The sequence below is a fragment of the Nanorana parkeri genome, unplaced genomic scaffold (genome assembly GCF_000935625.1).
Source record: "Nanorana parkeri isolate BGI_ZX_2015 unplaced genomic scaffold, ASM93562v1 scaffold2375, whole genome shotgun sequence".
NCBI classification, from domain to species: Eukaryota; Metazoa; Chordata; class Amphibia; order Anura; family Dicroglossidae; genus Nanorana; species Nanorana parkeri.
The window spans coordinates 79,212-91,835 of record NW_017308643.1 but is presented as its reverse complement, the minus strand read 5'-3'; the positions used below and the strand labels follow the sequence as shown (position 1 = coordinate 91,835).

The window sequence follows — 12,624 nt, the reverse complement described above, 5'->3', positions numbered from 1 at the left end:
GTTTAAATAGAGGTCAGGGAACTGTGCAAGCTACCCAAGTTCCTCCACACCAGACTCCTCAAATCATGCCTTTACAGAGTTGGCTATGTGCAGCCATAATGGAACAGAAAAGAGCCTTCCCCATACTGTTGCCATAAGGTTGGAAGCACAGAATTGTCTAAAATATCTTGTATGCTATAGCATTATTAGATGCTTTACTGGAAACACTCAAACTTACTTGAAGGGCTAGTCAAATACATTTTGGCCATATAGTGTAGGTGTGACACTAGTTATGTACCTTATGATGCTTTTAAGCTTCTTTGTAGATAGGAAAATTTAAATTGTTTCTGTAAGTGTGTGAAAGACAAATCTGCTTGTCAGAATAAACTTCCACTCATAGCTTAAAAGTTTAACCTAACTTTAATTGATGCTGTGCTCATGTAATAGAAAAGCATAGCATGTCTATATCTGTGCTGTGCTGATTTCTAATCCCTTTCATATTTCTTGCTGAGACAACAAAGACAATGCTTTGTGAAATAAAAGCTATGAAATCTAATTTTAGTGCAGAAAAGAACCCATATATGGTAGAGGGTGTTCTCCTTGAGCTCAGCTACATATGTTTGCTTTTTATCCTGACCCTGGCTAGATACGCCCAAAGCAATATACATAAGAGATAATATTGTACAGTACAAGGCGGATGGAAAAACTTTCATTTCTGGGAACAGGGTATGGTTACAGTGACAGAAAATGTTGTTAGGTTTAAACAGATTTTAAAGTGAACCGGCACAAAATGTAAAACTATCTAAAGTAAAAATACAGTGTAAAAGCAGACACAGCAAGAAGCCAGCTATTAGCGTTGTAGGGTAGAAAAGCCACGCATGTGCCCCTCTGTGCTGCAGCTTCACTTTGTTAGGTGGTCCTTAAATTTCCTGATGTCAGGAAAACGTCCATTACCCTGTTCAAAGAGGTTGTCATTATAGCTACTGAGGCAGTCTCATTGGCCAATGGAATGAGAGTGACCAGGGCTTATCCATTAAGTAAGGGAAAGTTAGGACCAAGCAATACATTGAAACTGAATCAGAAAGCTTCAGAGAAGAAGCTTTCTTGACTATTAGAGGTAATAACAGCCATCTAAAGTCTGATAAAGCTCTGCCATTAGGACAGGGGAGTGTGCCCTGGCTGGTGGCCCCTTTAATTCACAGTTACAGCTTACCTCTACTTCCCTGGGCCTGAATGGAAAGTTTGCCAGGAGAAGGGAGGCGAGAAGGCAGAAACAGGAAATTCCAGGGGAGAGGAGGAAGAGTGATATTGGAGGTGCTGCTGTGAGCTGTTTAAAGAGCAAGATGTCTGTAAGGAAAAAGATTTGCAGTGTATGGAGCCTGGAGAGACTAAGAAGAAAACCCCAGAAAGCTTGCTGGGAACTTGTGCTAAGGACTCCATAGAAGGAGCAAGCACAGGCTTAAGAGGGGAGCCCCTTAGTGTGGCATGACCTCTCATCTGACTGCCAGGGAGGATTTGTGAACTGACTGCTGACCTCAGGACACTTGTCCAACAGCGGTGGTAAAATACCTCTTGCCAATCTTTTACAGTTCTATCTTTTTACGTTTGTGGGGATTAAACTGCTGCCAGAAGAGTTAATCTAAGAAGACTGCTACACCCACTCCATTATAGTGGATTACAAATACTCTCCCTTTGAGAGCAAGCACTCCTACAAAAGTTAAGGGCCCCACCACCAACAAGTTTTTTATCAGTTTTTCACTGGACATTGGTTTAGTTAGGGCCATACTGATTGTTGCCCCCCATAGTCTTCTCCTTTAAAATGACTTGTTTTATTGTATTTTTACTGATTTTTGAATCAATATTGCTTGTGTCAGTGTATAGTGTCAGTTTATTTCTGTTATTGTTGCAATTGTTTAAATTAAACTTCCATTTCAGGGCTTTCTTCCTTTTTTAAAGTAAAGTCCACTTTACCTTACTGGTCTGTTTGTGGGATCTGAGTTCCGTTCAAAGTGGACAGCAGATGTACCCATCTGTCCAGCAGCTCCCTAGATAGTTATGCTACAGGAAAAAGGAAGGAGAAATTCTGTATGACATTATACCAACCTTAAATTTGTCTTTATTAAATGTGTAAAGACTAATGATATTTCAGAAGGTTTTAGAGTGACAGTAATATAAAGACATGTTGGATTACCTCTGATTTGAAACATAATTTTGCATTGTAGTATGCCGTGCTTGCACTTTAACCATCATGTTGCAGTCATGACCCACCAAGTGAGACCTACTATCTAATATTCCATTATACTGAGACCTAGGTGACTGCACACACTGTTTGGTTGTTTTCACTAAAAGCAGGGTGAAGTAGGATTACTTACATGTGTGCAAATGTGCATTCTGGGTGCTGGCCTATCCATGGGTGCTTTATCTGCAAGAAAAGCACATTTGCCCATTTTTTAATCCCTTTAAAATGCTACAGGTACAAAAAAATACCTGTTGATCTCTCAGAAATCAAGTGTGCTCCTAACCTTCTGTTTGGGCTTACAACACAGTGATTGCCAGCCTTATCAGCTGGACTACAGAACTATGCCTATTCACAACCCTCTCTGTCCCACAGTGCCTTGACCCCAAGAACCTTCCAACCACTGTGTATATGAAAGGGGCTCTTGAGAGATACGGTTCTGTAGGTGTCCTATGTCAATATGAATGGAGCTCCTAGAGCTGAAGTGTCCTATTAAAAACTATGTCCATAAAAAAAGATAGGATTATACAGGAGGGCTCCCCTCATCCCCGGAATCTCCCTTCCTTAATGGCCACTCATCTTTGGTGTGGAATGTAGGATATTATACTGATAGATGAATCCCACATCTGATTCCTACTGGTCTTCAATGTACAATGAGTTTTATGATTGTTGCTTAACAGAGATAAAGCAGGATATACTGTACATTGACCATCCATGTAACCCAGTTGTTTTTAACAAGAACTCCAATGAGTTTGTGGGCTCCCTGAGGCGTCCCCCATTATGTGGCATTTTTCCGCACGGACTAATGCCAGTCACTGCTAAAAAACTATTGTTTTCTATGTGCCCTGTTCACAGCACTATGTGGGTGTGATGTCCAGTAGACTGTGGTAAAATGCAGACATACCGCATTTTCCACAGGGCATTGGATGCCACCGGAGGTCACCTGACCAAAGGGCAATATAAAGTGCTAACGTGCGCAAACAATTAATGAAGTGTACACTTTGTACACTCCAAATAAAGTTAAGAAAAGCAAAGAGTGCCTTGTGTTGTAACAATTCAAGGCACTGCAGCTCACTGCTGCCATGTAGCCTGACACTACCCACATGGTAAACGTTGTGTTTTAACATTCAGCTAGTGTAAATGAGCCCTCACTGTTTTAGCAGTCTATGAAATTCATGCTAATGAATATGTAGGTGGAAACTTTGCTTTCTACCATTGAAGGAAGACACTCAGAAGAGCATTACAGCAACATAGTGTAAAATGGATAGAAACAACTATCAAATAATTGAAGACATTCTTTGCTGTTTGTGTAAAAAGAGGTGATTAATAGATGATTGTTTCTGAGTGAATCACGTAAACTGATTTCTCATTTCTCTCTTTTAAAGAACTGGGTGGGCCTTCTTTTGGTGTCAATACAATAAAATTAACCAAGAAGCTTATAGACCACATTATCTCAGTGAGGTGAGTACTTCTGTGGCGTTATGCAAATTTCTATACCCAGTATTTACATTTTAAAATAATAAAGTGTATGCCAACCCTTCTGCCAGTAGCAGCTCTTCCTGTTGAGACATACGATTGCGATCAAAGCATTATCTATCCTAAAATCTTGGGTCAGTAGATCAACCATGCATGCCATATGCTATATACTTTTAAGTATGTTTTAGTGCTGAGAACCTGGTAATGGTAATGTTTGGTTTGTTTTTCTTTTAACTTAAAAAACACTGCCCAACATATCTTGAACACTTACCCTAATCCTTAGGCCAAACCTAACCCTCCTCACCAGACCCTAAACCTATACACTAAATTCCAGTTGAATGCAGTTACGAGTTTGGTAATGTAGCGCTCACCCCCGAAGGAGCCGCTGAATATTGAAATAGGTTCTCCTACCTGTTGGTTCCAGCTACCGGTCCCCTTTGATCAGCAACAGCATACCGACACTCACGGACAAAACGGCTCGAGTCTTAGGGTCTTTTTAGGGTATTTATTTGCAACATCAATAGGAGAGAGAGGGTTTAGGGTCTGTAGGATGCCATTGGAATCTTCTGAGGACAGCTTTCTCCCCTAGCAACCGCTAAGGCCGAAATCACTGCGATCTGGTCCCAGGGACCAATAGTGGTAGTAGTAGTACTGTGAACCGATACCTGGAATAGGGTGTGGGATCTCCCTTGTGGGTCCCAGACGGACGCTGGCACCAGCTCCTCTGCGGTACCCCTCAACAAGCGGACTCCTCCCCGACCCAGCTTCCCTCAGGTATTTTCCTTAGCAACAGGATCTGGAATCTCTGTGCCCTCAGCATCTGCAACTGCCAAGGAGCACTCCAGTTTAGTGGTCGTATCTTCTTAGAACAAGGCACCCATCACCTGCCACATGCATGGGCCCAGCAAAGTATCAGTGTATCCTAGGCCTCTAGGTCCCTCAGCACCTGCCATGTGCTGAGGCCCAGGCCAGTTTCCTGCATCACACACAGTCCTCCTAGGGCGAGGCCTCTAGGGGGAAGAGAGCTCTCCACAGTGTCCCCAGACCTTTTATTACCTGCCCTCAACCATGCCTCTGAGTCATCCTACTCAGGGATAGGCTAGGGCCAGGTGCATAGTCATAACCTGAGGGTGGATCCTCCCTCACTGTATGCCAAGGCTCCCTATTCCTCAGCAACAGGAGGAGCAATCGATCCAGCAGATTCAGGGACATCTATAGAGTGCAGAGCTCTGTATAATCAGTATCTGGACTGGTTACAGTCCAGGTATCTCTAAATTGAATAGCGACATTTTAGAGGGCGCTACACTAACAAACTATGAAATGTATTTTTCAAACTCTACTGGAGAACTTCAGGTCCCTCTCTGCTGATTGACAGCAGCAGAGGACGAGTGCAATAACTAGTCTGCTATTGGCTATTGCAAAGTGAAATAGCCAATAGCAATCCAGCTATGCATTCCTATGCTGTTTTTTTTTTTTCTCTGACTGACGGCGGCTGGCGGCCCCGATGTCAGAAAAAAAAACAGGTTGCAGGGAAAGATTTACTCTACTAGATCGAGCAGAGTAAACCTTTTTCCGGGAGATGTTTCTCTCCCGGGCGGTTGGGTGCCGCTATCTAATAGCGGGGGACTCCCGGAACATCCGGGAGAATTGGGATGTCTTTTAATACATAATTACATTTATTTTTTAAAGTAAGCAGTGTGACTACCTCAAAATGACCTGGTATTGGCCTCTCGCAGTCCCTGTACAGTAGGGCTGGAGTGTGACTGGAAGTAGTACAAGGAACTAATTAGTTCATAAGCTGACCAAAAGCATGCTGATAGGAGGAGAGAGCAGAGTGACAGAGAAATTAGCTCATCACTGTCCTGCTTCTCCTTTCACTGCCCAGTCACAGGTTGGAGTGGGTCCAGGATGACCTGGGCTCTGAGGAAGTTGGTTGAATTATGCTGGCCATCAGACTGAGGACATTTAGTGGGAGAAGTACTGCGGGATGAAATCTCTAAACTGAAGATGAAAAGTGCAGCAAAAGCTATTTTAGAAATTTTATCTTTTAATGGAGTATTCATTACTGAATGGAGTTATTTACCTGTCCGTGATGGAGGGAGAACTGTGATGTTTTCATCCTGCATCCCAAAATATTTTCCGGCGTTCCTAGCGCGTTGTTAGAGTATGACCCAACTGAAGGGGGGCCAGAGCTGGAGAAGACTTTGGGCCTGAGATTGTAAACACTATAGTAGGTCACCACTGTTGTAGAGAGGTAACTAATCACCAGGCTCCAGGAATTCTAGGTTAGATTAGGTTAGTGATTTAAAGGGTTAACTTTAGGTGTACCCTAATATTTTCCCTAAAACGCAACCTTCCCCCAACTTTTCCCTTGAGATTGACAACACAACTATCCTTCCCTCCCCCCATGCCAAGGTGCTAGGCGTGATCCTGGACTCTGACCTCACCTTTCTTCCCCACATCCAATAACTATCCAAATCCTGCCGCCTTCACCTTCGTAATATCTCCAAAATATGCCCGTTCTTCACCAATGAAACCTCAAAGCTACTCATCCACTCGTTATCTCTACTGCAACTCCCCCCTCATTGGCCTTGCCTCCAGGATTTCTCTAGAGTCTCTCCCATCCTTTGGAACTCCTTACCCTCAACCTGTCCGGCTGTCTCCTACTCTGTCTACCTTTAGGGAATCTCTGAAGGCTCAGCTCTTCAGGGAAGCATATCCCTGCCTCAACCTAACCGCTGAACTATTACTCTCCCAAACAACTCATTTCCACACACCTTTTGTATCACTAGCACCACCCTTTTAGATTGTAAGCTCTCATGGGCAGGGCCCTCCTAACCATCTTGTCTCGAACTGTATTGTAACTGTAATGTCTTCCTTCTATTGTAAAGCATTGCACAAACTGTTGGCACTATATAAACCCTGTACATTAACAATAATAATACTGTATAATAACCTCTTATACATAACCCCCTAAAACCTAGGCCTAACCTTCTAATGTAACCCTTACACTTTCCTTCACCCTTACACTAACCTTAACCTATTTCCTAACCTTATCATCTAAAACAATGGGCGTAGTTTAAATGTTACCAGTAATGTGTTAAATACATCAGTAAAGCTCCAATTATGAACACTAATCTATTGTGCTAGGACACAGCTTCCCCATACTCAAAACTGTTACAAATATGATGAGCAAAAAAAATAGTTACTTCAGCTAGGGGTTTTGAGAGGAGTATGGAGCTCCACTACAAGGTGGCGTTAGTTCATACTAATAAAAGACGATTCCGGATTCTGATTACAGCTCATATTTATCAATGCTCATAAAAAAACAAAAGGAGATTTTAGTCAACTGATGACAGCTGACCACACACTTTACAATCTGATTGTCATTTAGACTTCACAAAAACTATGTAGTGTAAGAGCATATCTGACTGGATATAAATTGAATACATTGTTAAGAAAGGCCCTATCACAACACAGTTATTGGTAAATCTAAAAAGGATTTCAATATCCCCCAGTCTAATAAGATTATACATGTGTAGAACTGTAGATAGCTTTAGTCGAATCTGTGTAGACTAAGAGGACTAGCTGACAAAAGACTGGTGGCAACCTCATTCTCTGGCCCTTCCATAGGTTTGTTTACACATTGACCTGGGTTTTACTGCTACATGTGAATGGCCCTGTGATACTAAGTCACTGTATTTCATTCCAGTGAGGAAGATGTACTGCTGTCAATGCTGAGGTTACTAGAATGTGAGAGGGCTACAGTGGACGCAGAAGGTGCCATGGGACTTGCTGCTCTAATATCTGGAGCATTACCAGACCTGAAAGGGAAAAGGTATCTACATGTGATAAATCTTGACACTTGAAGCATAAACTATACCTTTTGTGTATACTGATTGTGTTCTAAATAACTACCCATGTACTGAAAATTGTAGCGTATTACAGCTGAACTGGTTAAGAAGTTACCCTCCATTTCCACAGATGCCTTTACAGGGGGTGCGACACAGGCTTAAAACATATTCAACAGATATTGCAGTGAAAGGGTGGGAGCTGAGATGAAGACAAAGTGGGCCAGAGCTTGTACCAGCCCATTATTTCCAACTATACTGACACAAACCCTGCCCCGCAACTTCTATCTCATTACTTGACCTTCAATGCTGTGTCCAGTAGACATGTAACCTCAAAACTTTTTTGTTTCGTTTAGTTTCGGATCCATTCAGATTTGTATTACATTTGTTTTTCTGATTTCGGATGCAAAATGTATTTTGGTTCGTGATTTGGATTTCAGATCCGTCCACATGTTTGTTTCATGCCTGTAATGCAACCTCCAACAGCAAAATAAAACCATCTGATTGGCCAGAGAACAGTCACATGTCTGATTTAGCTTCATTTTGAATGACGTATCCGAATTTTCATTAATCAAGCTTTCGGATTCTTTTGCATTCAGGGGCATTAGAATTTGGAAATATGGATGCATCCGAATGTCCGAATTTTAGGAAATTCGTATGAAAATCCATTTACAACGAAACGAAATTTGCATGTCTAGTGTCCAGAGGCTTTCTTTCAACCACTATGCCTGCACCCCAATCTTTATCTCATTACTAGACCTCCTGTGTTGTGTCCAGAGGCTTTCTTTCAACCACTATGCCTGCACCCCAATCTTTATCTCATTACTTGACATTCTCTGTTGTGTCCAGAGGCTTTCTTTTAACCACTATGCCTGCATTCCCAAACTTTTAAATGTTGATAAAGCAAAATTTTAGGCTAATTAACATTATAAAAGTTTGACAATGTGATTCAGCAGGGATCATCAATTTTACATACCCACTGTGCCTTCACCACAATCTTTATCTCATTATTTGACATTCTGTGTTGTGTCCAGAGGGTTTCTTTCAACCAGTACACCAATCACTATACAGGCTGAGTTGCTGGGATAGGGGGATCTTCCAAAGCAAGTCAGTGGTATTTTATTGAAAACCACAGTACAGACAAAAGGTGACACAACACCCCGTAGCAAGAATCAATCCTATATCATCTTTGTTTAGCTGACTGCTGTAAACTCAGCCATAATTGTTGTGTTGTGGATTACTTCAACATGCTCTATCCATTGTTTTATTGAATTAGCTCAACAAGTTCTTGAAGACCACACCATACTTCCTCTGCTCTAGATTACTGCCCTAATACATACACATTATTCATGGTAATAATTCTGGATAGCTGGATTTGCTGCATAAACAATGAAAATAGAGATTTTCTAGATATTAAAAAGTAAGTTCACCCAAAACTAATATTTCTGTGGTTGGAGGATGTCAATGCACTAAAACATTCTTCTTATATTCTATGCTTCAGGGTTTTCAGTGGTAAGATCTCTACTACTGAGTTGTCAGCTTTGCCTCCCTGCCATTTCCAACATGAGTGGGGTCTATCTCTCTCTCTGCTGTTTTTTTTTTAATTTAAATTTATGATTTTTTATATTGCTTGGAAAAGAAGTAGTGACAGGCCTTAAAGATACAACAGGAAGGTGTCACCTTGGAAGCCCCCGATGGGAGAATGGGTGATTGAGCCCTTTTCATTTGACTGATTCTTTAAAATGAGAACTTTCTGTTGTGTACCTTTTATATTTGCTTTGAAATTAATAATATGCAAATCACCTTTTCTCTACAGAGTGGCGGTGGTTGTGTGCAGCGGGAACCTGCCATTGTCTTTGCTACGTCACTGTCTGGACAGAGCTCTTGTTCTAGATAATAGAGTCTGCAAATTCTCAGTCGTGCTGCCAGATTTTCCAGGGGAGATAACCAAGCTCTTGGAAGCAATTGGTCGAGAAGAAGTCAGGTGATTATACAAGTACACCAAGCAGGTTAGAAAGTTTACCCAACCACCCTTTCACACCTCGAGGGCTTTAACACTTATTTTAATGCTGACCAAACAGCTTTTTCTTCATGGTGTTATGGTGCTTTTCTCATATGCTTAATGGCAGCCATGTTAGCATGTGTGTTATGTAAAGCAGGTGGTCTGAATGCTTCACCAATGGGATTATTACAATTATGTTCTGATTTAGACAAACCACAGTGTTAACCCTTCTGCCTTTTAATGTAAATATGAGATTGTAAGAATGGAATTATTACAATCACATTCGTATTGAGTCAGCAAATGGGTATACAGTAGATCAGAGTTGGTGTGCTTGTTATTGCTGTGTTTCCCCCAGAAAGAACAGTAATGTAATAATGCATTCACTGTTGCTTCAAATTATCCTTTTAACGCTGAATGCTGGCTAGGGAATAAACATTAATGTTTAGCACTTTGACTGATCCTAGCCAATTTTGTTTTTTAATAAAGATTTTAGACCCAGCTATACTTACCTCCTTCCACACTCCAGTATGTTCTGAGCCATCAGCTCTGGGAAGGGTGACTGGTCAGCTGCAATCACACTTCATGCAGCTGACTGGTCTCCTCATGCCAATGTCATCACTCTAATTAGTGCAGGACTGATCACAGTGATCACAAATGGCCCATCACCCAGAATTGAGACTCCCAGCCAGCCAGCCAGCAGAGATGGTGCCCTGCGTTCCCTCTCCAGCACCCCTGCATATTGCAGAGCATTGGATTCTGAACTCTGGGTGGCCATTGGGAGTGATTCCTCTGGATATCTCCTTAACTTTTCATTATTCCCTCTGCCCATATCAATATATCTTGTCCTTCTCTCTGTTGGGGCCCTTTAGTCAGGATAGTACCTACAGTTCCATGGAGGCACCAATGTTATGCATACTTGATACCTTGATTCAGGCCTTCCCATATACTGTGTAATGCGATCCTGATCTTGTCTGAAGAAGTAGACTAAGTTCTATGAAATGCCTTGCACAAGTATGCCCTTATTTTACAATCTGACCAGATACCATACTTATGTTGTCTGAAGAAGTAGACTGAGTTCTGTGAAATACGTGACACAAGTGTTCCCTTATCTCACAATCTGGGCACACAGATGGTTTTCAATATAAGATATAAAGAAATTCTATGATATGTGGAAACATAAATGTTTTCTGACTCAACCTGTAACATATTCTTCTTATATCAGAAGTGATATTATAATAGCGTGTACTTTTGTATTTTCTTCATTTTCTAACATCTTAAAATTCTACCTTTTTATGTTGTATGTTGAACCTTGGGGGATGTGGTGTCTTTATACTCTGAATCAGTGACAATTTATGTTTTGGGTGTTGAATTAAAACTTGAATAGACTTGTATGTCCTATATAAGATACAAGTGGTATTCAAACAATATTTCAGTTTTGCACCTTTGCATATTGTTACATAGATAGTTTGCACTTAGTTCTTCCATAAGTGCAAAGGATACAGATAGGAATGATAGTTATAAGAAGATACGGGAGAAATGGGAATCATTTAGACAATCGGAGGAATTTGAGAAAATGCTGAAAGAAGGTTAAAGGCAGTAATTGAAAAAGGATTAAGGGGTAATGCATGTATGGTCAAATAGGAATAAAGAAATATATGATTATAAAATTATTTAGACAAATATATTATATGACCCGTATGAATGAAAGACGGAAAGGAATGAAGATGGTTCTATGGAGAGGAGGGGAAATGGGAAGACGGGATTAAGAAGTGAGGACACGAGGTATATATAGAAGAAGTAGAAGGGGAAGGCAGTACACATAGGGTATAGGAAAGTAGATAATTAAATAGTAGTTAGGACACACAATAAAAGTAGGATCACTATAAATAAGGACAGTGGGGAGGAAGGAATAAGGTTTAAGTTTGTAATAAAAGGGTTTATTATTGATTGTATATTGTTTAGCTATCACACTAGTGAACACATGAGGGAAATAATAATATGAATAGAGGAACGTGGACAATATAAGGGGATACAGTAAGGTCCACATATATATTATGGGTTATAGAAGACACAAATACTAGAGGGGTATTCTAAATGAAGTATAAGGGATGGGTACACTCTCTTTCCCCCTCTTTCCCACTCCCCCCCTCCACCCCCCCTTAGAAACCATAAGAACGGGAGTTAGAATGGAGAAGAGAGTGATAGAGGAAGTAAAATATGATGGATGATTAGTGGTGGATATTGGAAGTGGGTGAAAGTTGTAGTTATCTCAATTAGAGCTATAAATAATTATTAAAACTAAGAGATAATGTGAAACTAATGTTTATGAATGTTTATATAAATGTACTTTTATGGAAACAAAACAATAAAAAATATATTAAACCAAAATTTTGTTACATAGATAGTAAGGTTGCATGACTGTTTAGCTCCTCATCATTTAGCTATTATACATAAAAGAACAAGACACAAACACCAAATTAGAAGTTTAAGACTAGTTTCTATTTAGCTATCCATAAAAAGCCCACACCTGTAACAGCAAGTCATGGCTCCATATCCCTGGAAATTAAGTGGTTTTGTTTTGTTTTGTATTGCTCATAGTCAGTTTGCTGGGCAGCTGAGCAGGTACTGGGAGGGATGGAGCACAGTTCCCATTTTTCTAGTCTTGTGTATCAAAGTAGAAATATGTGTTGCTGTTAATATGGCAGCACCTGGGAGAAGAAGAAGGTGATCTGGAGAGTCAGGGAAGAGGATACACAGTGAGCATGTAGTGCTCAGCCCCGAAGGAGCTGCTGGAATATACGGGTCATCCATAGCCTGTCTAGGGGATTTTGGCAACCAGCTGCCCCAATAGCCTTAACCACCCTCCTATAGTGACCGACAGAGCCAAAATCCAAGCCAGAAGAATGATGCTGATTAACTTTATTAGAACATTTAAACTGGGAGAGAGGGTTTAGTGCTTTGGACATCCAAGGCACAGTAAACAGACTCAAGACTCAGTCCCTTTCAGTATTCCAGTGCAAAATCAACAGGAGCACAAGCTGACTTTGGGTATCTGAGCAACAATTGAGCAAGGATAGGTA

At 40.9% G+C, this 12,624-nt stretch overlaps 1 protein-coding gene across 1 annotated transcript in view; it reads left to right on the top strand.

The window, feature by feature from the left end:
• Nucleotides 1-12,624, top strand: part of LOC108801539 (L-threonine ammonia-lyase-like) — a 36,288-nt gene that overhangs the window by 16,825 nt on the left and 6,839 nt on the right. Inside the window, 3 exon segments of the mRNA XM_018573427.1 lie at nucleotides 3,601-3,676; nucleotides 7,404-7,529; nucleotides 9,359-9,526. Of these exon segments, the coding sequence (XP_018428929.1) occupies nucleotides 3,601-3,676; nucleotides 7,404-7,529; nucleotides 9,359-9,526 (370 nt within the window).